The sequence below is a fragment of the Vulpes vulpes genome, chromosome 3 (assembly GCF_048418805.1).
Source record: "Vulpes vulpes isolate BD-2025 chromosome 3, VulVul3, whole genome shotgun sequence".
Lineage (NCBI taxonomy): Eukaryota > Metazoa > Chordata > Mammalia > Carnivora > Canidae > Vulpes > Vulpes vulpes.
The window spans coordinates 29,772,289-29,794,173 of record NC_132782.1 but is presented as its reverse complement, the minus strand read 5'-3'; the positions used below and the strand labels follow the sequence as shown (position 1 = coordinate 29,794,173).

At 42.3% G+C, this 21,885-nt stretch overlaps 1 protein-coding gene across 1 annotated transcript in view; it reads right to left on the bottom strand.

The window, feature by feature from the left end:
• The window catches only part of FAM171B (family with sequence similarity 171 member B), a 62,020-nt gene that overhangs the window by 6,255 nt on the left and 33,880 nt on the right, over positions 1-21,885 (bottom strand). The window contains exons 2-6 of the mRNA XM_072752127.1: positions 20,927-21,160; positions 14,177-14,269; positions 11,106-11,264; positions 8,337-8,507; positions 4,535-4,651 (exon numbers count right to left, since the gene is read on the bottom strand). Of these exons, the coding sequence (XP_072608228.1) occupies positions 4,535-4,651; positions 8,337-8,507; positions 11,106-11,264; positions 14,177-14,269; positions 20,927-21,160 (774 nt within the window). The remainder of the gene's footprint in view (positions 1-4,534; positions 4,652-8,336; positions 8,508-11,105; positions 11,265-14,176; positions 14,270-20,926; positions 21,161-21,885) is intronic.

Here is a 21,885-nt window from a genome sequence, read left to right as displayed (position 1 = left end):
CCGTGTGAGAATTCGGATACACACTGGGCCGTCGTCAGCCGAACCGCAGTAAAGGCAGGTTAGTGCACTGGGGCGATCAGCTGCAGGCTATTCAAGATTCTGCACGTAAATAAAGGCAACTAATGAGCAGGCAGCCAGTTTTAGCGTCACTAAGACGGCCCCCGTGTACCACAAGGCTACCGATGGTTCTCAGCCCGAGCCTCGGACGTGCTCAGGATGATAAGGTGGCGAGAACGAGGAGACAACTGGTTTTACAGCAACCTCTGCTGTGAGAAATGTCCAGAATGAGGCTTTTCAGCTTCACCAGGGACACCAGGAAAGACTGAGGATCACAAGGTCTTCAGATCCTTTAGCTTTTGCATCATCTAATTTGATAAAAATAAAGTCCTAATGGGAGTCGTACGGGTTTGGGAGAAGCAGTGTTTGGTTATGCAACAAACTCTGGAGCCAGAATCCTAGGCTCACTCTTCCTTTTTAAGAGAAACTTAATAGTAAAGTTTAATTTTCTTTAAATTTATACCTTTCTCCCACCTTCATCCCCCTCTGGGGAGGAACAGAAAGCCACCCCCCCCCTCCATGCAGGAGACTTCATGTATAAAGCCTGATGTGGGGAGGAAGGAGGAAAATACTACCGACGGAGGGGAAGCAGGTACGTGCTGCTACCTTAGCCTTCAGATCCCCCGGCCCCACCCCACGTGACCCTTTAGCGCCTTGAGGAGCCTTTAGGAAATGTCCCTGGGACTTCCCGTGAGTGTAGAGCAAGCCCTTCCTCTAGAGAAGCACCCAAACCCCAACATCACCATTTATTTCTCTGTAACTTTCTCCTTTTTTTTTTTTCTTGGGCAAATGGTGTCTCGGTTCCTGTCAGGTCTCACCTATGGGGGTTGTTGCAAGGATTGAAAAGGTAGCACAGGTGCTCAGCACATGAGAAGCAGTCGGAAGGTGTCCGCTGTAGGAACACCACTGCTGCTGAATGAAACTGGAAGGTCATGCAAGAACGGGCCACACTTTCCTACACAGCCGGGAAGTGGTAACAAAGGGCTCATCGTGTCTGATGGACAACCAGGGGCCGCGCTGAGCAACAGGGCATTCCTTCAAAGAGAAAAGAAAAAGGGGAACCGTTCTATCTGCAGATCCTTACTCAGGATCCAGAGCTGCATCGGAGTGAAGTTTGAGAATAACTGGGTGAAACTCAACTTCTCCTAAGGGCACATGAACATATGCTTCCCCGACAGAGTGACGCTAACAGTTTTTCACCGCACAGGATTCCCATGGAACACTCTTTTGGAAATGTGATGCTGATACTGTTGGGTTTCCCCCCAAATTTCATATGTATGACAATAGCAAAAAGTACGCATCTGTGTGTGTGTGCATGCACGTGCGTGCCTAAAAAGAGAAAGGCAGAGAATTATATTTCCACTTAAATATATTTGAAAATGTGTATTTAAAAACAATCTCAAGTACCTGTTTATTAAACTCTACTATAGCCATCTATGAAAAACTACTTGATTTTAATTTCTTCTACTTATTTTCCAAGGAATTCTGGAATTCTGTTCAAGATAAATTTTTAAAAAACAGATTTAGTATATTATCAACCGAATTTTAAGTAAAGTAGCTCTAGCACAACAGACACTAGTCCATCAGAGGACCAATTTTGATTTTACAAAAATGTGATTTTACTCACAATCTAAAATTGGGGGAGAGGGGGATATTAGAGATCATCATACGCAACTCCTCAACTTAGAAATAAGAAAACTAATATTAAGATGGGTAAGTACCTGTTTTCAAGCTCAGCCAGATATTTACTGGCAAAGCCAGAGCTGCAATAAAGCTACCTATATTTCTAGTATAATGTTCATCTGACCGTGATGCACTTGCAGGTGGATTTTTCAAAAGCATCACCAGAAGCTACTTAATTCACACTAAATGGGAATCCCACACTTGGAGTTTAGTACTCTGATTCACACAAAAGCTCTTCTGACGTATAAGCTAACACAAAACTTCCACCTGCTTTAGAAAATTATTTAGCTTTTATGATTCATAGTCATCTTTTATAAATTGGTTTCAGGTATATTTATATATATAAGAACTTTAATGTAATTTATATATATATATATATAATGTAATTACATGTAATTTGATAAAATGTAATTATATGTAATTACATTATATGTAATACTATTACAGTATATGTATATGCAATAGTACATGTAATACTATTATATGTAATACATTTACAATATATGTAATATGTAATAATGTAATTATATGTAATTTAACTTTAATGTAATTTATGTATGTATACATATAAATTATATATATATATGAAATGCAAATGTTCCTTAGGTTATTTTATTAGAAGTGACATCACTTGGATTTAGTTGAAGTATTAAATATTAATTGCTCTTATTCATCAATATTTCATTACAGTTGCAAATCTAGAATGAAATAAGGACAGACAGCTGGCACGACTGCAGGATATTTTGCATCATGAAGAACAAAAGTAACCACCCTCTGGTTTCTGAATAAATAATCTCATAAGCACAAAGTTCAGACAAAAACCGGGACAACATCCCTGTTATGATCCTTGGTCATAATGGTTAAGGGCTCATGTTTCTTCTATCAGAATACTAAATTTTGGGGATCCCTGGGTGGCGCAGCGGTTTGGCCCCTGCCTTTGGCCCAGGGCGCGATCCTGGAGACCCGGAATCGAGTCCCACATTGGGCTCCCGGTGCATGGAGCCTGCTTCTCCCTCTGCCTGTGTCTCTGCCTCTCTCTCTCTGTGACTATCATAAATAAATAAAAATTAAAAAAAAAGAATACTAAATTTTGGTTTCACTGAAATAAGAAAACATCTCGTTACCTGGTATGGTTTAAAATTCAGAGGTTGCCAAAATAAAATGAAAAAGAAAAGAAACTATTAAAAAAGACATTTTCAGAAAGAACTGAGACCCTTCAAATTATTAACAGGCAGCCATACAGTTAGAGGCTAGAACGCTGCAGAGGAACGAATGAACGTATGTAAAACGTCACCCACATCCTAGGTCAGGGGGTGCAGGGGGTGCAGGGGGTGCAGGGGGCTGTCCCCGACCAGCACAAAACAGCCAGGGTGCAGCTGCCTCTCAGCCAGGAGCCAAGACCCTCAATAAACCAAAGGAAATCTCTTGACATGTGATGAAAGTTGTAGGAACTGGGCGGCCCGGGGGGCTCAGTAGTTTAGCACCGCCTTCAGCCCAGGGTGTGATCCTGGGGTCCCAGGATCAAGTCCCACGTCGGGCTCCAGGCATGGAGCCTGCTATTCCCTCTGCCTGTGTCTCTGCCTCTCTCTCTCTCTCTCTCTTCATCTGTGTATTCTCATGAATAAATAAATAAAACATCTTTAAAAAAAAAAAAGATGTAGGAACGACACACACATTCAACCCTCACGCTCCCCCAACACTTCACTAAAGTGAAGGTTTTGCTTTGTTTTGTTTTGATAAATAAACCAACTCACAGGTTAAAGGAGAAAAGGAAAATGAGATAAAAGAGCAAGAAGATGCCGAAGGCTGCAAAGTGGGTTTAGCAAAGCCGGCAACAGGGAAAGCCAAGAAGCAACTCAGATGATGCCTTCGAGCGCCCAAAAGGCCCGTCAAGCGGTAGCAGGCCCATGCCGTCACCAGTCCGCACCAGCACAGGTTAGAAGACCTTACAGCACGCGACATCCAAGTATTTTGGGAGTTTGAGAGGTTTATACGACTCAAGATGCAAGTGTGATTTCCTTACGACAAATCCTATAGATAACCTGACAGCGTGTTAAATCCAGGAAAAATAAAATATTCATTTGTCCTAGAATATGAACAGATCATTGCCAGTGGACAAGTCTTAGTCTTCGCCCACCTTCAGTTCTGATGTCAGGCCAACCTTCACTTGGGGTATCACATGTCCTATCTTAAAAACAGTACAGGATCACTATTTTTCAACAGCCCCTACCCCAGGGGAGAGCTCAAGACCCATGTCTAGGCCAACCTAATTCCTCATCCCTAAAACAAGGGAACAGTGTGAGGAAAAGATCGCAAAATGTAGTCAGCCACATGCACAGCAGCAATCTTGCAAAGACAGTCAAGGAGGCCTGCTGCCTTGGTTCCCTAGGACCCCTGCCTTTTAGAATCTAGTTCTTCAGCCTTCCTTGGGATCCTATGAACTCTCTATATCCTAATACATTTCATGTAATTATCCAAGATCTGTTCCTGTTGCTCGCAACCCAAGGCTCTAACTGATGTGGGTTGAATCCTTGGAAAGTTAAGACATTTGACTTGAACAAAAATCTATACTTTACAGATTCATCAGACATCATAGGTATAAAGGACCTTAGAGTTCACTGAGCTTAATCTTTTCCTAAAGCTGAGATCAAGAGACTAGAAGCTTTTCCTAGCATTATCCGGTTGGTAAGCGGCAATGTTTAGAATGAAATCAAGACCTGGTGATATCAATTCCAGTTTGACTATGTGGATTTTTTTTTTTTTTCAAATTACTTTTGTTTCATCTTTACAATACCTCTAGTTCCTGGAAGTGGAGCTGCTATCCAATAACCCAAATGTGGTGCATCGTACGTCCAAATTAAGTGATTATTATATGCCTTGACTGTTCCCCGGCCATGATTCACCCAAGCACCTAAAATGGCAAGTAAAAAATACCAATCAGTTAGATTATATATCTTTAGCGCTGATAGATAGGAGTTTGCTGACGTTATGTATAGAATACTTTGTAGGACTCTTCCAAAAATCATGAAAACTCTGAAAATACATTATCATGGGATAATATACATTATATATTATATCATAATACAGTGCATATTGGGGCACCTGGGCGGCTCAGTTCGTTGAGCATCCGACTCTTGGCTTTGGCTCAGGGTATGATCTCAGGGTTGTAAGACAGATCCCCACGTCAGGCTCTGCGCTCGGCGTGGAGTGTGCTTGAGCTTCTCTCTCTCTCCCTCTCCTACCTCTCCCCCATGTTCACACGTGTTCTCTCTCTCTAAATAAATAAGCAAAATCTTCAAAATATACATATAGTGCATATTATAATATCTACAATAGAATGGTTTGAATGTTTGTTATGACTAAAGGAAATAAAGTCATTATAAATAAACTAAGAAAGGACACATATTTGGGGAAATCATGATGCTCCAAATAATGTTTAAATTGGGCATATTGGGATAAGTCGTAAGGATGTGAATAGTGAAATCCAAATTTATGAGTAAGTGGTTATTTGTCACCTGTCCTGGAATTCTGATTAAACGCATAATGTTTGCTTTACGGTCTCATTAATTCTTTAATAAGTACTCTTCCGGTCTATTACTAGAACCAGATTCTTAAGAATATTTTTATTTTTTTTATTTTTATTTTTTTAAGAATATTTTTAAAGATGCGATCTGATCTGGGGTGCTTGGGTGTCTGGGTCGGTTAAGTGTCCAACTCTTGATCTCAGCTCAGGTCTTGATCTCAGGGTTGTGAGATCAAGCCCTGCATTGGCCCAGGGTGGAGCCTACCTAAAAAAAACAAAAATTAAAAAAATAAATTATATGCTATCTGATCTAATAAAATGCTATCCATAGGGAAAAGAATTCAGTAAAACCCAGATCTTTCATAAAGTTCAGCATGACAAAGCTTTTTAGAAGTTCAGTGTATATTCGTACACTGGTTTATCAATGCACAGTAAATCTACAACGTGTAAAACAGTGTTTTTAATAAGGAAGACAAACTTGATGGAAATGGATCAACTTATTGGTTTTTAAACAGTCACATTAAAATTCAGCATTACCTATATCTGATAGATGAATGCAAAAAACTTGTTACTGGAAGGTACATTAGAGACAAAGGCCTTTGTCAGGATGAACAATCATAAATCAGAACTCAAAACAGATATTCTTTGAAGTGTTTTAAAACAACTCCTTTATTCAGCAAATTAGGAAACTCAGGCCCAAATAAATGATTTGTTCAGAATCACACTGCTGGCAAATGGACTAGACTCTGGGACTTAGAGCTTTTAATCTAATGATTATAATATACTATATGTGGTCGTAGACCCTAGTCCTGGCACAGAGCTTCTAAAATCACTGGAGTTTCCTTGTGATAAAAGATGAAAGGGTGCTTCCTGTGGTTCCTAACAAGCCACTTTCAACCACACCTGAGTCTATATTAACCAGGTGATTTTTGGAAAGTCCCCTGGGAGGGAGGGGGGTGCTAGTTGCCAGGGAAACCCCGTGTGATTAGAGGGTTGGAACTTTCACTTTCAGCTCCACCCTACACACTCTCGGAGAGAGGAGATGGGCTGAAGATTAAGTTCAATCACCAATGGTCAATGACGATGGATCGTGTCTATATAATGAATATATAGAATATATAGAATATATATATTTTATATATAAAATATGTATAAAAATCCCTGAACTACAGGGTTCAGAAAGCAGAGTTAGTCAACACGTGGAGGTGATGGGAGGGTGATGCACCCAGAGGAGAGGATATCCTCTTATATCCTTTAATAATAAACTGATAATCTAGTAAGTAAATTGTTTTCCTGTGAGCTGGTCTAGCAAATATCAAAGTTCAGGAGACGGTCATGGGGACCTCCAATTTCTAGCCAGTTGGTCAGAAGCATGGGTGACAAACTAGACTTGCAATTGGCCTCGGAGGTGGGGGGTAGGCGACAATCTTGTGGGACTGAGTCCTTAACGTGTGGGATCTGATGCTAATCCCAGGTAGATAGTATGTAAATGGAATAGAATTTTAGGGCACCGAGCTCTTGGAGAACTGCTCGGTGTGAGAAAAACACGCCTTGCATTTGGTGACCGGCAGTGAAGTACTGAGTGCAGAATTGCACGGAGAGGAGACTTTTTCCCCTACAACTATCTTTTTTACTCATATAGTTTCCACTCGCTCTTAAAAACGTGTGTATATTATTATTCACTTTTTATAGCGAACATTTATTTGGATTTTTTTTTTTTTGGTTTTGGTTTTGTTTTTTTTTTTCTGACTACCCTTCTAATTAGTGAAATCTCATTCCAAATCTCCTTTAAAGGTTGACGGGCTCCCTATTTTCAATCCACATTAGTGTGGGGCTCCAACACACAACCTCCTGAAAACAAATCTGTACCTTTTATTCTTTTTTTTTTTTTTTTTAATGAATCTGTACATTCTGTTTGCAGAACACAATGGCTGGTTCTGAGATGGGCATGAAAACTCCATTCTAAAACTGCAGTTAATCCAAGAGTTTGTGTAATCGCTACTAGGAAAGGATCTTCCTTTCCACTGGGCTTTAACCCCGGTGGGTATAAAAGCCTGAGCACTTGCACCCTTCTTGCCTCTCTGAAGGCAAATCCTATCCCAGAAAGGTACTAACACGGAGGAAACAGATGAGAGGAATCAAGTCCTGTGAGACTGTCTGGGCTCTGTATCTTGACTCACCCAAAACATTTATGGAGCATATCCCTTTTTGGAGGGGGTTACGAGTAACTTAAAGACTCGCATCTTATTTATATAGAGACACAAGAACAATATCAAGAGAAGCAGAGGAGGAAAAAAGTACGTCTACTTAGGAGGCTAAACAACTCAGGGATCAATAACGGTATCTGGGTTTTTTGTTTTGGTTTTTATTTTTTTTTTTTTAAATAACCACTCTGTATCTTAATAACATGATGTTATTTATTTTCATGAAATTAACATACGTTTCTCGGATTGCCTTAACCAACCTTGTAGATACAAGTTCATGTTGCCTATCAAGAGCCTGAGGGATTATGAGCACTGGGTGTTATTCTGTACATTGGCAAATTGAACGCCAATAAAAAATAAATTTATTTTAAAAAAAAAAAGATCCTGAGGGATGTTTAAAAAGGCATGGAGGGAGGGGAAGGGGGGCTGTCTGGCTTAGTGAGTAGAGCACTTAACTCTTGATCTCAGGATTGTGAGTTTAAGCCCCATGTCCAGCATAGAGCTTTAAAAAAAAAAAAAGAAAGAAAGAAAAGAAGGAAGGGAATGTGAGTAAATAATGCTAATTAATATCATTTTCCCCACAGTTACATTAATCAAAGCGGGGCCAACTTTAGTCATTTTAAAGTACTTAAAATTGCAGCATTACTGATTTAATGCTCTACTGAATATAAAACATTTAAATATAAATGACATATTTTAATATATTTTAAATAAGACCCCTTAAATTTTAAGGCTGTGATAAACATTCAAGGTTGCCAATTACACCTCAATAAAGCTGAAAAAAAATTTAACAGTAACACAGAAACATATTTCTTAGATCAAACATTCAAAAGGGAAATATTCAACACGTTTTCACGTAGCTTACATACCTATGTCCATATCAAACGTCCAGGCAGGTACGTGATCCCCTGCACTTACGCCACTTGTATGTAGAAGCGGGAGAGACACTTGAATAGAACCATCCACCTTTAATTCTTTTCCTCCGGAATATATTTTCACACATACTGCAGCAAGAGGAGTCAATTCAAGGCTTTCAAAACCTAAAAAGGAAGACGGTTTATTAAAACCGTACGTACGACACAGGCTGTAGTTACATATTAATAACAAAGCAATACGGGCCTAAGATATCCAATTCCTTTAGTCACCTAGGGTCGCCCATTTCAGTATCAGATAGATACTGGATCCTCATTAAAGAATTTTACAATATATCCTAAGTATAGGTTATACAACCCGACAAATCAATATAAGCCTAGAGACCTGATTATTTCAGAGTCATGTGATTTAAGGTCACTGGAATCTAATTCATCATTTTAAAAACCAACAAAACAGGGGATCCCTGGGTGGCTCAGCGGTTTGGCGCCTGCCTTTGGCCCAGGGCGTGATCCTGGAGTCCCGGGATCGAGTCCCGCATTGGGCTCCTGGCATGGAGCCTGCTTCTCCCTTTGCCTGTGTCTCTGCCTCTCTCTCTCTCTCTCTCTATCATAAATCAATCAATCAATCAATCTTTAAAAAAAAAAAAAAACGAGAACAAAAGCACATCTCACTAGTGTCCTACCCACAGGAAGGTTCTACTGTATTGTGTCCTCAAGGCAGACAGGAGCCTAAAACCCCGTCTCCCCTGCCTCCGAGAGCATCTGCTTCAAGTCCTAGAACCCCAGACCGGGCCCTACTCCTCAGAGTTACCTTGTGTAAAACACATTCTCACTCGAAATGCAAGTTTTCATAGGTCTGACAAACATGAAACAAAATCAGCGATACCGTCAGCTGGTGTAAAGGTAATAAGCTGTGATACACGTCTGATTAACAGCAGCACTGGAAGAATGAATGAAACTTGGACTCCTGTGTGTTTGCAGCATCACTTAGACTTCAGAGCTTGGAAATTGAGGAAAGTGGGATTAACAGACCTGGTCATACTGTTTGCCTAAGGTCTTATTTAAAGTATGATTATACATATGATTTATAACTGGCCTTTTTTTTTAAAAGATTTTATTTATTTATTCATGAGAGATACACAGAGAGAGAGGGAGAGAGAGGCAGAGACCCAGGCAGAGGGAGAAGCAGGTTCCATGAAGGGAGCCCGATGCGGGACTCGATCCCGGGACCCCGGGGTCACGCCCTGGGCTGAAGGCCACACTCAATCGCTGAGCCACCCGGGCTGCCCATGGTTTTCTGGGGTGACTGCTTGGACTCCACCCCGACCCCCAGCTCCACGCCGTCAGTGTCTTCACCGGGTCCATGCAGCCGAAGCTGGTAAGAGCACCACGCCAACACCACTTGGGATGAGGCCAACTCAACGAGGAAGGAGAGGAGGAGGGTACAAGGGGAAAAGACGACAAGACCATGAGAAGGAGGCCGCTTTAACCACCACGTTCGTGCTCCCGGAACTCCAGGCCCAAGCCATCCAGGACAGGACCACCTGCACCATGTCCGCCTTAAACTCCGAGGAAAGGAGTGTTTTTGCTCCTGGGTGCACTAGTCCCACTCCCGGAGCCCAATGGGCACGTGCGGCAGGAGCCGCCATATGACACCGTATGTCAGAGGTGTCCATATGACCTGATGGACAGAGCACAGGAACACTCCCGTCCGACAGCACTGCTCCAGAACTTTTACAATGTCAGCGGAACGTTCGTGATAACGGAAACGTCCAACAAATAATCTCAAATGCAGGTGGAATGCTGGGAGGGAGAGCATCTAAGGTCCCCTTTTCACTGAAGCGAGAGTCTCGTCCCTATGAAGCCTCCGGGGCAACGTAAGCTTCCTGGGCCACACGGTCTGCGGGTCCCCCTCTTGCACACGGCTTTATTTGGAGCATCCTGGAACTCGCACCTGGAGAACTCCGGCAGGGATCTTCCATGGGCTTCCTCAAGAAGCTGACCCTGAGATGACAGCTTGGGGGGAAGTCCCCAGTGCTGAGGGGGTGGGGGAGCACAGCGAGCAAGAAGGAAGCCAGCAAAGGCTGTCCCAGGGAACAGACGTGCACTCTTTGTGCTACAAGATTTACAATTTTGTAAGAATACAGTACGTAGCACGTCGGACACCTATAAGTGCTAATCGACTGTCACTGCTGAGGCTGCTGGTCCACAGGCTCTTAGCTGTTAAGTTTTTGGAGAATCAAAATTTAACACCATTTTTTAAAGTGGTGGGGAGCCAACCCTACATCGTTCAAGGGTCAACTGTTCTAAAATACCTATGTATCATTTTACTCTCAGGAAATATCAAATACGTCAGAAAAACTTCAAATATCGAATACGAATAGAAAAACTTCAAATTGTTTGACCTATAAACTTTTTTATGCCCAACAATTATGCATTAATCATTGACCCGGTAAGACTGAATAGAAGGTCGGATTATAAAAGCACATACACGCTTCTTTCAATCAGATTTTCATTTTTTGAATACATCATTTAACTTGCGAAGTTATACAACGTATCACTATCGTCTATACCTCCTTCACCTCCTTTGGAAAGAAACATCCTGCACATTAAATTTCCCATTCACCCGATATAAGGTACGCAGCGTATCCTGGTACAAGTTTTCTTTCGTTGGGTAAAAGGGAATCGCCTCCAAACATCTTAATAAGCAGCCCTACTACGTACTCTTCCTTATGAATACAGGTCAGGTGAAAAATGAGATGATACCTGATTTATTGAGGGTAATTCCAGTTGTATACAGGAAATTGTCCACTTTCAAAAACTGTTGTAGGACTGTGAGATAGCCTGTTACGTTGTTAATGTGGTGGTTGTTGGGTAGTTTAATTAAGGCTTTTGAAAACTGAACACTTGGTTGAGATTTGGCATCTGGAAAAAAGGAAACTTCATGAACAAACAGACAAATGCGTATTAAGCAGAGCATCATTGCTTTAGGACGCTTTCACATCTCATAATTATTATCTTAGATGCAGAACGGAAATAAATAAGAAATCCTCCTTCCTTTAGATCCCACAAGGAACCTTTACCCGGGAAACCGCTCCTGCACAGAACTTCCCCCTTTTTTGGGGTGTCCCAGTAGGAAACCACATACTGACGTCAGCCCGGATGGTTCACTGGGGTCTCATTTCTGTCACGGGAGTCGAGTTAACGGCGCCTGTCAGAAAGGGCTGCAACCGACCAAAAACGGCAGGTATTCGATCCATAAATGTTATTTCATGTTAATAACGTCGACTATCCTTTAATTGAACTCGGGGAGAATACTGATGCTTCCATAATCAATGCATTCTGAACGATTCAGGGCCAACTCTCAAATCATTAAAACTTATCAAAAACATCAACTATTGCTTTGAACCTAAGGTCACTCACTGATAAAGACAGAAGCAAAAAAAAAAAAAAAAAGACAAGCAATCAGTTAAATTATTAGAATTTTAAATGTAAAGTTTCTAGTTACTTGACAATACATGATAGATGAAGCATAAGATAATTTCTCAAAATCAGCGTATAGTCTACATACAAAGCTAGAAAAATAATACCTGGGAAATAAGGGCTGTAAATAGAAACAACACATTTATATTTTTCTTGTTGGATTAAACTGTTTGAGGCTATAATCTTATACCTTCCAACCCATCGCTTTACAGATACCAACTACACCTGATCCTTTTAAAATAGGTGTCCTGAGTTTCACATTAATAGAGGCTGAGACATGAAAACGGAACGTAATTCCTGACCCTTCACTGGAATGGGAAAAAACAAAAAAAAACAAAAAAACGTCCGTTGGATGGTTAAATTATCCCAGCAACATTAATTTCGCTGCCACGGCCTTTTAATATCCCTATTCTTAGGCATTGCTTGCTTAAGTCCTGAGAGGTAAAAGGCCACGACACGTGCAACTTCCCTCCATATGGTTCAGGAAAAAAAACAAACAGGGCCAAAGCACACCCAGACCCGGATCCACATGGTAAAGCAGACGGGATCCAGTGCTCTCAACGGGGGAATCGGAGTAGAGGGTCTACAGGGGTGACTTGTCTCTTATTCTTGCAACTTTTCTGTATTTTGAAATTATTTCTGTATTTGAAGCCATTTCAGATACAAAGTCAAAAACTTAAAAAAAAATGTATATATATATATACACACATTATGTGCCTTAATTGTGCCGAAGCCCCCGATTTCTTAACAACTGAAAGCACGTACACTACGTGAAATGTGCGGCTGTTTCCCTAAGGTTCTGTACGTTCCTGAGGTTTCTGACGTCTCCTGCTCACTTCACCACAAATACACACAAAACCTAACGCATTTTTCATCGTGCAAACCAGACACCTTTCTGGCCAAATCCTGGAAGAAAACATATAAACACTTTAGGGAAGATGAGGGATCGGGAAGGGGGTTTCCTGCGGGAGGACGGCCGCCTGCACAAACAGCCCGTCCGCGGCTTGGCTTCCCCCGGGCTCACCTCCCAGGGAGACCAGGCGGGAGGAGGAGGTGACTTGAGAGACCCCAAGAGAGCTCCGAGTCCCCACGGGGACGCGCCTCCCCGACAGGTGTCCTCTGTGGCCTCGCGAAATGCAGAGGGCGGCGCGGGCACACGTGCGTACCCGCCTGTTTCTTATATTCTGGGGGAAACTACAATTTGAAATGGGCTTTGAAGAGGACAGCTCGGGAAGGGGATGCCTCAACCCGAAACAGACTGGGGGGGGGGGGGTCACCAAGCCCAGCGGCGTAGCCCGCAGCCTCCCCTGCAGCCAGGGGCTGCCTCCTCCTCGGGGCCCCGGCCCGGCCCCGACGGCCACCGCCCAGCACGCCCAGCGGCTCCAGGTTCCGTGAAACGCACTGGGCTTCTAGAGCAGGGCAGTCGGCTCCTGTCTTCAGGAAATGACTCCAAAATTAATCATGCCCAAGTCTAATTTTTTCCATGGGATAAAGTATTTTAATACTTTTTTTTTTTTTTTTTTTTTTACTTTTTTGATACTTTAGAAATAAACGAGATAGTTTCCGAACACGAGCCTTCCCAAGCAAGGTCTTTTTGCCACAACGCTTCCTGGACTCTACTTCGAGCATTTTCTGCCTCTACCGGTCATTCCTACTATGCTTTAGGCCCAACCACTAATTCCCCAATACAAAAAAAAGAAAAGAAATCGTGGCCATCTGTAGAGGTTTTATGCAAAGTGCAGTAAGAGTGACGCGATGCTAAGGACCACCGAGGGGGGCTGCGGCTCTTCCTCGTGGCTCGTAAAGCCAAACGGGAGGCGCGGCCTGAGCCAGACCCCAGGTAAGGCCCCGCCGCCCTCCCTGCAGGCTGTGCAGGGCTGTGCAGGGCTGTGCAGGGCAGGCAAGTCCCACCTGCTGAGCAGACACCTCCAGGTCTCGGGCCTCGGCCACTCGGGCGGCAGGTCTAATGCCAGAGGCAGGGACGTTGTGGCCGCAAATCCGAACGCCCCAAAGTTCTCCCAACCTCGGTCGCCACTAGAGCCCGGGGAGCCGTGTGGTTTGGCAAGAAGCTGAAGCTGAGCATCTCTGCGACGTGTCCAAAAGCCAAACGTTCCCATTCAGGCAGGGGTGGGAGGTGGCGGCGCCCCAACGGCCATGAGCGATCCCTGCGACACAAGCCCCGTCCCCACCCCTTCAGCCCGGCTTACAGCGGGGCTGCCCAGCCCTGACCACTTGGGGTTTTCTCGGCGTCGTACCCAACACGGGCTCGTTCCTGAACAGGACAGTCCCGTAACCCAGGGGATCGCCACGGTCACCCGAAGGTCTTACTTCGCGCCGAGGAGTGTCGCACTTACCAGCTAGTTTTCCGGTGATTAAAACGGTGTCTTCAAACAGCCATATGTTGGCTTGGCTTTGCGGGACCAGTGCAAGAGTCACTGACGAATAGACTGCAAAACAGAGCGCAATTGGAGCAGTTTACTAAGTGTGGGGGCGCTGGGTCCGGAATGGTCTGCTCCAGCAGCCCGAGAAGTGGGGGCAGGGGAACCTACGGAAACAAGGAAAACCAGGGGTAAAGTATGACGGGGGGCGGGGGGGGAGAAAGGGGGATACCACAAGGTGAGAACGAAAGGTCAGCCGTCGCTCTTTCCTGTTACTAACTGTATTTCACTATTTTCTTTTACTAATTGCATTTTCCAGTAGTTTATAGCAAAGTGACTAACGATGTTCTCTAACCCCAGATATATATGGTCGGGTTAAACGCTCGAATAATCCTGAATAATCCTCTATTTTCTCCATAGTATAGTATGATGTAGAGAGTACTACATAAACTATACTTGGCATTTCTTTCTAATGATTTAAAAAATAATCTTGGGGGAAGCCTGGGTGGCTCAGGGGTTGAGCGGCTGCCTGCAGCCCGGGGCGTGACCCTGGGGGTCCCGGGATCGAGTCCAGCGTGGGGCTCCCTGCATGGAGCCTGCTTCTCCCTCTGCCTGTGTCTCTGCCTCTCTCTCTCTCTGTGTCTCTCATGAATAAATAAATAAAATCTTTAAAAATAATAATAATAATAATAATCTTGGCTCCACAATCCAAGGCTCCCTGAGATAGACACCACATCCCCGGCTGGCTCTGTCAAACGTCCTGCCGGAGGGTGCACTGGTCTTCATCACGCAGCAGGTGTGCAGGCTCCGCGTTGGCCCAGCGGGAAAACAGGTTAACCCAGAGTGGAACAAAGGGTCCCGGCGACCACGGGAGGCCAGATGTGCCCCCAGAAAGAGGCACCCTCTGGGACCGGGGGGCTGACCTGGAATCACAAAATTATTTCAAGATTCATGAGCAAGCACAGATCACATGAACTTACTACACGTGGGCTCTCGCTTGCTGGCTCTCCTCCACGCGACGGTCGCCTTTATACTTATTAGCAAGAAATTAACAGAACAAGTGGGTCTTGGCCTCAGGACAGGGTAAGACCCACTTGCACGGGAATACTCTCCTGCTTCAAGATCCTGCAAAGGGCTGTGAAGGAAACGTGGAAGAGAGGACAAGACACAAAAAGATACGAAGGGACCTATAATGAAATGCCCCTTCTCCCTTCAAGGGGCAAAGAGGGCTGCCGAAGCGAAGCGCAATTTCAATTCAGGATGCGTTGGGGAGCCAGGAGGGAGGGAGGGAGGCAGCGGCTCGGGCCTCGGGAGGAGGGTCACGAGCGCCCTGTCCCACGCGCGGCCACTCTCTCCGTCACACGTAGTGTAAAAGGGGGGGCAGCCCTGACGGCCTAAGGTTACCAACCCTACAGAGAATCTTCTGAACCCCAGTAAGACGTACCCGTAGACCTCCCCTCACTGACAAAATGTGCCTCATTATAAAGGGAATAAATGTCCACTCTGGAAAAGTTGAGACGTACAGACAAGAACGCGACAAAAGGGATGGTCGTCACAACCCCAGCACAGACAATCTTTATTAAATACTTCAGTATATACTCTTCCTGGGTTTTTTCCTGTGATTTTTTTGTTTGAATAGTCACACTATTATGTACAGATATTATCTTAAATGAAAACGGGTGAAAATATCTGCGTATAACATTGTGTCCCTCAACAGAAACTTTTCCTAACATTTGCATGGTCACACACTTCATTTTTTTAAGTATCAAGACTTACTGAACCACTATACTAATATATATATATATATAATATATAAAGATTTTATTTATTTATTCATGAAAGACACACGAGAGAGAGAGGCAGAGACACAGGCAGAGGGAGAAGCAGGCTCCATGCAGGGAGCCCGACGCGGAACTCGATCCCGGTCTCCAGGATCACGCCCTGGGCCGAAGGCGGTGCCACCCGGGCCACCCTATACTAATATATATTTAGTGTTTTCATTTTTGCTATTATGGCAAAAAAATAATATTTGAATCAACATCTTTGTGTACGAATATGTGTCAATTCTAATTATTTGTCGATCTGATTTTAGGACCAGTGGAATACTGGTCAATGGTCATGAAGATTCTCAAGGCTTCGGACACACATAATTCTGAATTGTTCTCCAGGTGCTTTTGCTGACTTGTACTCCCACCAACCCGGCTTGAGAATGCCCATCATACCTCACTTTGTCAATACCGAGCACGTTCAACTTTTCTTAAACTTTTCTAAGGTGAAAAAAATCTAAGAAATACGTATGTCGGGCAGCCCCGGTGGCTCAGTGGTTTAGCACCGCCTTCAGCCCAGGGCGTGATCCTGGAGACCCGGGATCGAGTCCCACGTCGGGCTCCCTGCATGGAGCCTGCTTCTCCCTCTGCCTGTGTCTCTGTCTCTCTCTCTCTCTCTCTCTCTGTGTCTCTATGAATAAATAAAAAAAAAAATCTTAAAAAAAAAAAAATAAATAGGTATGTCTTTGGTGTACAAATCTGAGACTGTTAGGAAAATAAAACATTTTGTCACGTTTAGTGACAAATCATTAGTTTTTTCTTGTTTTGAACATCGCCAGGCCGATTTTGTCCATTTATCTCATTTAGCCAGGGCGTTGGTGTTTTTTCACTAATTTGTATGAATTATTTGCCTATTAAGAATATTACTCCAAGGGGGGCCTGGGTGGCTCAGTCGGTGAGGCATTCAACTCTTGGTGTGGCTCAGGTCGTGACCTCCGGGTCCCGAGATCGGGCCCCACATTGGACACCAAGGTCAGCATGGAACCTGCTTAGATTCTCTCTCTCTCTCCCTGCCCCTCCCCTTCCTCCTGTGTTCTCACTCCCAATAAATAAATAAATAAATAAAATCATTAGAAATATGTTACTCCTTATTGTTTCATATTTTTCCTTAGACATATTTCCTGAGATATAATTGACACATAACTTATGAGCTTCAGGTGTATATCATAACGATTCAATATTTGTATATATGGCAACATGATCGCCACAGCGTCTAGTTAACATCCACCACTATACGCAGGCACATTCTCCCCCCGTGATAAGAACCTCTAAGATCTACTCTCTTAGCAACTTCCAAATATACAGTACGGTATTAGGTATTATTAACTACAGTCGCCATGCTACACTGTACCTTTTTTTAAAAAATAGTGAAATCTACTTTTTATGATCTCTTACATTGCTTTAAAGCTTAAGTAGACCATCCTAATAAAAAAAAAGAGTAGTTTTTTATTTTTCTTGTATTTAATATGATTTGATTTTCCACATTTGAACTCTATGAGCAATATATTTAGAATATAAATCCAAACTCATTTACTCCAAATAGTTAACCAAAATATCCTAACACTACCTCCTGAATATTGAATTCAGCCTTTTCTGTCTGATTGATAATGGTACCTTATCATAGATTACATTTTCTAAATATATATATATATTTATTACATTTTCTTCTACATGCTACCATCTGATTTGTACCACAGTATCACAGAGTTTTAGTTGTGTAGCTATATAATATTTTAATTACTTGAAATGGCAAATCACCTCTAATAAATATTCTTTTAAAATTATTTCCAGGCATTTTTCCACATTTATTCTCCAAGGATTATCCTGCTACGTTTTTTTTTTTTTAATGCATTATCTATAAATTAGGAAGAATTGAAACTTTTACAATATTCGGGTTTTCTAAAAAAGTGTAATGTTTTGCCATTTATTCAGATTTTTAGTTTTGTTAAGGTTTATCAGTAACATTTGGTCGCTTTATTTTCCCTAACACATGGTTATTTCACACTTTTTAAAGATTTCCCTGCATATTTTGTTTGTTCTTGTTGTTCTGAGAGGCATTTCATGTCCCATAACTGGTAACTACTTCTGGCATATAAGAATGTGTACTGATTTGTACCAATGCTTATTCCACAATCAGTAATTCTGTCAAATTCCATTAATTTCAGGAGTTTTAAGATTCATGCTTTGTAATTCTCCAGGGACGTGATGATAACGGAAAATAGTAATGGTCTTGATTCTTTCTTTCTCATAGCCATTCCCCTTTTTTGGTCTGTTGATCTATTTTTGCTGATAAGAACTTGTATAATGTAAGATTATACAGACATCTGTGTTCAGCTTATTTTAGTAGGATCATCTCTAACATTTTACAGTTAAGTACGATTTTGAGATATTCACATGTCAAGGAGATCTTTGTGGTCCTAGTTTCCACGGAGGCACAGATGATGAACTTACAAGATGCACTTCAGACAGTTGTCGATGTTATCATCTGGCAGTTCCAATGGGATCTAATAGGGTGTGTAAAGTCAATAGAGTGACACATTTGGCATCCTTATAGTCCTACAAAGAAGGAAGATCCTACTTGGTCTTAACAGAAAGCTATATTTAAATGTGGTGAAATTCTTTTTTTACTATTCTGTTAAGGATTTTTGTACTTAGAATATATGTTAGATAGATTGGCCTACAGAGGAGCATTTGTGTATATGACAGAGAGAGAGCACATATGAGAGCATTTAATTTTGCACTACCTTTGTTAGGTCTCAGAATCAAGGCTGCACTGGTTTTATAAAATGATTTGGAGTAACTTTTTTTTTTTTAATAGCCTTTGAATCAAGCTATTTTTACTCACAACATTTTATCCATGGCTATTGGCCTACCTCATCTAAAACAACATAATCATTTATATTATTGCAAAATTGTTTACTAGGTTTTTTAAGATTATTACCATCCAATTTGATAAGGAACATTACTATGGTTTAAAAGATTTTATAGGGCGGCCCAGGTGGCTCAGCAGTTTAGTGCCCGCCTTCAGCCGGGTGTGATCCTGGAGTCCCAGGATCGAGTCCCACGTCGGGCTCCCTGCGTGGAGCCTGCTTCTCCCTCTGCCTGTGTTTCTGCCTCTCTCTGTGTCTCTCATGAATAAGTAAATAAAATCTTAAAAAAAAAAAGTCTAAAAAAATAAAAATAAATAAAAGATTTTATATTTTTTCTTCTTGTACTTCCCTATTTGTTTAGATTAACCAGATACACACGTAATTTATTTTATCTCAAAGAACTAGCATTTTGTCAATGATCTCTTCTTTATATTTTCTAATTAATGTTCATCTGCTTTTATCTTTATTTCTTTTTTCCCATCTTACTTTTGGTTTCTTTCATTATTCTTCTAACTTTCATTTAATGAATAATTGTGCTTGATGTCTGGCTTTAAAAAAAACAAAACAAAAACAAAACTAAAGCATGGAAGACCACGAATTCACCTCAGACATATCCCTACTAGATTTCTGAGTCATGATTTTATTAAATCTTATTCACATGAAGCTTGGTTTACCTAGTTCATTTTTCATTTTCTTTCTCATTCTAAACTTGAACAATGTCTCAAGAACTCAAATGTTTCCAATATGAAACCAAATAAAGCATCTAAATTCTAACTTAAAAATAAATTAACATAACTAAACATAATTAAAAAAAATTAACCATCACAATTTTAAAAAAAGCAAGCAAGCAAGCAAGACTGACTACCTCATGTATCACACTTCCAATCAGCCAGACTTACATTCTAGGATTACAGATCTATGGTCTGTACTTCCCAATATCTGAGCAGTCACCCTAAGTCCTATTTTTTTTATTTATTTATGATAGTCACACAGAGAGAGAGAGAGAGAGAGGCAGAGACACAGGCAGAGGGAGAAGCAGGCTCCATGCAGGGAGCCCGACGTGGAATTCGATCCTGGGTCTCCAGGATCGCGCCCTGGGCCAAAGGCAGGCACCAAACCGCTGCGCCACCCAGGGATCCCCTAAGTCCTATTAATTCTTATTTTTCCCTCAAATTTATTGAGCTATAGCTGACATGACAGTGTAAGTCTGAGGTGTGCGTGATTATTTGATAAGTGTTTATCCCGTGAAATGATCACACAATAATTACCAATCCTTTCCTCAGTGAGTCTCCTGCACTCACCTTCTCTTCATCCCTCTCTCGCATCAGGCTCTCGTTACCGTCCACCAGGAGCACAAGCGGGGCTTTGGAGCAAGGCTCCCTGAATCCACCGTAGCCCTGCTTTTGGCCTAAACATCATACACTGTGAAGTAAATCCAATTTCCGAACAACTTACAGTTTTTGCATTCAGGAATCTGTGATAACTGCCTTATTTTTCAGCACATAAATCTAAACCTTTCGTCTCCTCTTTTGAGAACATCCTTTGGTCATCTGGCCCAGCCTGCGTCTAACCCTCCGGCATGCCAAGCCCCCTCTGCCACCTGCAGACAAGCTTTGTCCCTGAGCACAGCTCTTGCTCAGGATTCCTTCAAGCCTTTGTGGGGTAAAAAAAAAAAAAAAAAAAAAAAAATCAGGGCCCCTGGGTGACTCAGTGGGTGAGCATCTGCCTTTGGTCCAGGACATGACCCCGGGGTCCAGAGATCGAGTCCTGCATCAGGCTCTGCATGGAGCCTGCTTCTCCCTCTGCCTGCGTCTCTGCCTCTCTCTGTGTGTCTCTCATGAATAAATAAATAAAATCTTTTTAAAAAAATCATGTTTTCTTCAAACTGGCTCTCCTTCCAACCTCTCTGTATTGACTTCACATAGGTTTTCTCAGTTTCCGTTTACCAGAATGGATGTCTGCCATTACATCTACCAGATCGTAAACTCCATTTACATTTAGTAAAGGCAAGACCCTACGTAAGTGCTTACTTGGCATTTTTCCAGTCTTCCAGGGCAGGGGAGTCAACACGTAGCCATCTTTGTGAGCGACAATGGTTAAGCTGAGCCCTAATTTGTAGGGTACTTTTATCAACACTGCTCCGTTGTCCGTAGTTACTGCCGAGTTTGTTTTCGTGTAGTTCACAAACACTTCTACGGCCGCCTGGCTCAGGTACTGACGGCTGATGATGTCATTCACCTGCACTTTCAGCATAAAGACAGACACTGGAAGAAGAAAACAAGCCAGAAATGGCAGCGTGTTAGATCCCAGAATGCTGTGTGCTATCACTCAGGACATCCGAATAACAGCCCCAAACTGCTGATAAAATCTGGAAATCCATATATGTAAATCCATGGATGGAAATCCACCCATATGTATGGATGGATTGCTAGGACGAGGTATGAAAACATCCCGACAAATTCATTATTCCTCCTAAAACTGAATAAAATTTGAATTTATTGTTAATAAGACAGTATTCCAATTTTTTTCTACCAACAAAAATTATAAAAATAAAAGGAAGCAGTGAATAAGGGGACGACATAGGTTCTCTCTTCAGAAAAACACACTTTGACTTGGCCTCACTAATTTCGATGCTATCCATTAACGAACTCAAACTACAGTCCGCGGTCCTAGAATAAAATGCAATCTCCCCAAGCCCCGTGCGTGGCCAGCTCCTTTGTTTTGTGCTGTTGCCTGGAAAGCAAAGGGACGTGTTTCAAATGACAAGACATCAAAACGGCATCGTTAAAATATCAAGAAGCATTATCTGTTAAATAAACATAACAAAGCGTAGTAAGGTAAGAAATTGAGAAAAATCAAAATCGGCTTGTTTCTAACTTAAACCTCCAGCTTCACAGATCTTGACAACACGCTCATGAGTTTCCCAACACTGAGGTCTTGTTATAAAAGAACTTGTGCCACCACGGAGATGCCTTTGCAGCGCCTGTAT